At 33.3% G+C, this 4,781-nt stretch overlaps 2 protein-coding genes across 2 annotated transcripts; one reads left to right on the forward strand and one right to left on the reverse strand.

Annotated features, from left to right (window-relative positions):
• The first annotated feature begins 301 nt into the window (after positions 1 to 301).
• On the forward strand, positions 302 to 813 carry LOC145040965 (uncharacterized). The gene is made up of 2 exons (XM_078988845.1): positions 302 to 312; positions 402 to 813. Exons 1-2 carry the CDS (start codon positions 302 to 304, stop codon positions 811 to 813), a joined length of 423 nt encoding a protein of 140 aa, XP_078844971.1.
• Positions 814 to 2,839: 2,026 nt separating this feature from the next.
• LOC145044173 (large ribosomal subunit protein bL12c-like) lies at positions 2,840 to 3,649 on the reverse strand. Its single transcript, XM_078993012.1, has one exon. It carries the CDS (start codon positions 3,571 to 3,573, stop codon positions 2,998 to 3,000), a length of 576 nt encoding a protein of 191 aa, XP_078849138.1. The 5' UTR covers positions 3,574 to 3,649; the 3' UTR covers positions 2,840 to 2,997.
• Between the last annotated feature and the right edge of the window lie 1,132 nt (positions 3,650 to 4,781).

Here is a 4,781-nt window from a genome sequence, read left to right on the forward strand (position 1 = left end):
TTATTATATTTTCTATATTTCTATTTACAAAAAACTGGACCATTTTGATTTGTTTCATCTATACAATCATGATATCAACGAGGATGATATGTCTCTCAGTATGATGTACTGATATGCTATAGACATGGTACCGTCAGAGCCATCTCCACTACTGACCAAATGTGTGGCGTTGAACAAAGATCGTGAAGAAGTGCATAGATGTCTAGTACACAATTATTTTGCAGATAACTATGTCTACTAATCTAGCGATTTTAAAAGAGGGTTTCGTTTGCGGAATGTGTTTCAATGGATAGCCAATGCAATGGAAAACAGGTACCATAATTATAGTTGTTTTTAAAAAGTAAATATATGTTCTTTAAATTATTAAATAATTGTTTTAAAAATTAAATATATATATTTAGGTATGAATATTTCCAAATGAGGTATGATGCGAGAGGTAAACAGGATTTTACAGGGTTACAAAAATATGCTGCAATCAAACTTATGGTTTTGGGGGAGTCGTTCGATTCTATTGATGACTATATGATAATGTCAGAGCGAACTGCACAAGAAAGTTTGTATAGATTGGCGAGAGATGTTATCGAAACCTTCGGTGACAAATACTTGCGCAAACCTTCATTGAATGACATGCAACAACTATATGTGGTACATGAAGAACGACATGGTTTTATGGGTATGCTTGGAAGCATTGATTGCACAAAGTGGATATGGAGAAATTGTCATGTGGCGTGGAAATTTCAATACACAAGTGGTCATCTTGGATCACATTTGTTAGTATTAGAGGCTGTTGCGTCACAAGACTTATGGATTTGACATGATTTTTTCGGAGTTGCGGGTTCTAACAACGATGTAAACGTTCTTGATCAGTCACCAATATTTCAGGGCATTTCGACAGGAAAAGGTACCAGATGCTCCTTTCAAAGTAAATAGCCATGAGTATAAGTTCGGGTATTACCTCATGGATGTAATATATCCACCATATTCCACATTTGTGAAGACGTTTCGACACCCGATAGAACCAAGAGACAAAATTTTCAAGAGAAGACAAGAAGGAGTACGTAAGGACGTGGAACGTGCTTTCAGAGTTCTGAAAACAAAATGACACATAGTTGAACATGCAACACGACCATATGAGTTGGACACTCTATGAGATATTATGTATGCATGTATCATAATGCATAACATGGTCACTAAAGATAAATGACGAAATATTACGAAGTTTTCGCCTACGGAACCTAGACGCATTCAATTTCAACCAGGGACAATAGAATATTTACATATAGTCGTTGACATTGAAGACTAACAAAAACACAAGCAACTTCGAAAAGGCTTGACTGATCATATCTACGATGGTACTGAAAATGAATAATTTAGGTCAAAAATGTAATTTTCTCGTCTTTTTTTTTATAGGTTTTTAAATGTTTTTATCATTTGTTGTAATTTTTTATGTTGTTTTTAATTTAGGATTTATTAATTTTTTTTGACTTTTTAAATGTTATTTTTAATTTATGATTTAATTTATATGATAATTATAAATATTATGACATAAATAAAAAAAACAAATTGGAAGTATAGAAATTAAAAACATAAAAAAACTAAAAAAAAATAGAAAATAAAAGATGTTATTACATGTTATTTGATGTTGTCTATTTCTATATTGGGTATTGTAACATTCATGTATGACTAGGATGATGATGTGACACATTTTGCGTGTGGTAACATACAATAACATGTTGTCCACACCTAGCAACCTTATCCAATAGAATAATATTATTATAATAATTTGCATACTTGCATTCTTATTAAGTATTAACTATACTACTTTACATATTTGCACATACATTGATACATTAATTTTATCAAAACAATTAAGTAAGTTATCCTGCCCTAACATCAAATACATTGTCCATTGTCTATGTAATTCCAACAATTTATTTAACTATTTGGATTTTCTTCTAATTATTCTTATAGATAATATTGGCCAATATATATCATTAATAGAATATTACACTCTCTTTTAAGCATTCTCTAATGATTCTACTATTTCCAATCGACGAGAGATGTCTAATTTGATGTAAAACATGATTCGACACATTTGAAGAACATGCGGTACATTGTAGATCTTTCAGATGATTCAGCGTATCGATACGATATTGATAGGGACATCATTTTCTATTTAGGCTTTCTAGGGATTTTGCCAAGAAATAGTGATTGTGAACTTCTTAAGTGACGCATTGGAAGTAAAGTCATAAGCTTGATTTGATTTTAGTTTTTGGATGGGTGAGAGAGTATTAAGCATGTATGGATCAAACATAGGTTTTCTCTTTGGTGGACTCGAAGAGTAGGACTTTCACTATGAGGCAAGTTATTTTAAAAACAATGGAAAATCGACATGTTTATAGACCATCCATATTAATTGATATATTTGGTTCATCTACGTCAAAGGCTGTGGAGCTCCCGGATATTATGAATATTCATTGCAATTGCAATTGCAATATTTAAGACTTTAAAATTTATGGATGTGTATATTAAAAAAAATAGTTTTATAAAAAGTTCACAGCCCAACTTGTTTCCCGATTCACTTTCTACCTTAAATGCAATTAAATCCTACATGTCTTATCTTTATCAAAATTCAAAAATTAATTATCATCTACAAATATATGTTACTAGGTTGGAGACTATGCATCTTCAAGTTTGATAAGAAAATGAAAGTATGAGCATTCGCAAAATGCTTTCACGTTTTTTAAGCGAGATTGAAGCTCATTTTGCAAGCTTAAAATGAAAAAAGTTACAGACTTTGTAATATCATCAGAGCTAGAGTAACACGAATGCGAAGAGATTTGAGTTGAAATTTGCATCCGTTGAAGTAAATTATGTCCTTCAATTCGTGAACTATGATTGCAATAGGAAGAGCAATTTCAATCATCAAAAACTAACAAATTAACAGCAGATTAAAAATTAAAAAAAAAAAAAAAAAAAGTACCACAAAATCATGAACTAAACAATTGAAATTTTGGCGCCAGCTTCTTCAAGTTGTTTCTTCGCATCTTCAGCTTCATCTTTCGATATTCCTTCCTTGAATTTCTTCGGAAGTCCTTCAATGAGCTCTTTCGCCTCTTTAAGCGCCAAGCTCGTCATAGCCCTAACGACCTTAATCGTCGCAATCCTCGCATTACTCGGAACTTCATCAATAACCACATCAAACTCCGTCTTCTCCTCCACTACTGCCGCCGCTTCTGCCCCCGCTCCTCCAGGCGCCGCCACAACAGCAGCAGGAGCGAAAGACGCAGCGGTGACTCCGAGCTTGTCTTGGAGATATTCGACGAGTTTCTGTGCATCTGATAGCGTTAGATTCGAGATTTCATCTCCTAGCTGTACTACCTTCTCCTCCGCTACCACGGCCACAGGACGGAGTAATGTCGATCTGCGAGCGAGTTTGGTAGTTCGGAGGGGGAATTCTAGATTCTGTTTGGGGAAAACTAGTGATGTAGGTGTAATGAGGGCTGCTGTGGATGATGAAAGGCGAGAGGATGAACGTAGGGTGACTGTAGAAAGAGCTGAAGATGTTGCCATTGAAGCAGAGCTTGGAGAAGAGTGAGGGGACGAGAAAGATAAGATAAAAGGGGTTGATGTTTGCTTGATTTTGAGATAAAATGTATAGAGACGTTCGAATTTCTTTTCAGTGCAAAATGCAAACTCAACCCTGAACTTTAGAAAAATGTACATTTATAGTCTACAGATTTTGGTTCTACAACTATAGTCCCAAGTTTTTAAAATGCTAAAAACTATAGCATCAAAACCCAAAACCAGAATGTAATTAATAATGTAATAGGTTTTTTGTACTGCTTACACAATGGATGCTTGGAATTGGTTCCATACATAATCTAAACTCGACTAACATAAATTTTTTATAATACAGAGAAATAAAGTCAGCGAAAATGAATTACTTTGTTGTTTGATATTGAGAATAAGGAAATCAGAAAAAAGAAATTGATTCTCTTTCCACCTAATTGGTTTTTTATTTTTCATAGAGAAAATATGGAAAAAAAAAATGAAGCTGATAAGGTGTCGTGAGATAAAAAACAGAGAACTAAAAGAAAAGAATGGCAACCTACATCCACTCATGTTCGAACCCTACAATGTCTATCTCAAGACGATTTCATATTTATCTCAAACAATTTTCCCTTCTAATCAGGTCGAAATTGACAGCCAAAGTTATCTGGATCCCCTCACATTCATGTTCCAACAATTTCCTCTCTCCTAGGAATATTTTGTGTCTACTGTTGACGATTTTGGAAACCAAATTCTCCGATTAAGGTATTTTTATCTCTTTTATCTCATCGATATAATTGATATTGTTATTAATTTTGTGAATTTAATTAGCATGGTATTTGATGTTGTTTTTATTCAATATTGTGATTTTGGAAACCAAATTCTCCAATAAAGGTATTTTTATCTCTTTTATCTCACCGATATAATTGATATTGTTAATAATTTTGTGAATTTAATTAGCATGGTATTTGATGTTGTTTTTATTCAATGTTAAGTATAACGCGTGCCTTATTTTGGTTGATGTAACTAATTGTTTGTCTGTTAATCATAAAAATAAGAGTAGCAACACATTACATTGAATTTGTAGATGATAAATAACATGGGACATAATTAATGGGATGACAGGTATGGGCCTTTTGTTTTTCTTAATAACTTGTTTGGAACTCAAAGCAGTATGGACATATTAGTAGCTTCTCCCCCCCCCCCCCCCCCCTCCACCCTTTTTTTTT

This window comes from Lactuca saligna, chromosome 4 (assembly GCF_052625555.1).
Source record: "Lactuca saligna cultivar CGN05327 chromosome 4, ASM5262555v1, whole genome shotgun sequence".
NCBI classification, from domain to species: domain Eukaryota; kingdom Viridiplantae; phylum Streptophyta; class Magnoliopsida; order Asterales; family Asteraceae; genus Lactuca; species Lactuca saligna.

Bases quoted from the DNA above. Each gene is read 5' to 3' on its own strand.
- LOC145044173 (XM_078993012.1), bottom strand. From the start codon at position 3,573: ATGGCAACATCTTCAGCTCTTTCTACAGTCACCCTACGTTCATCCTCT.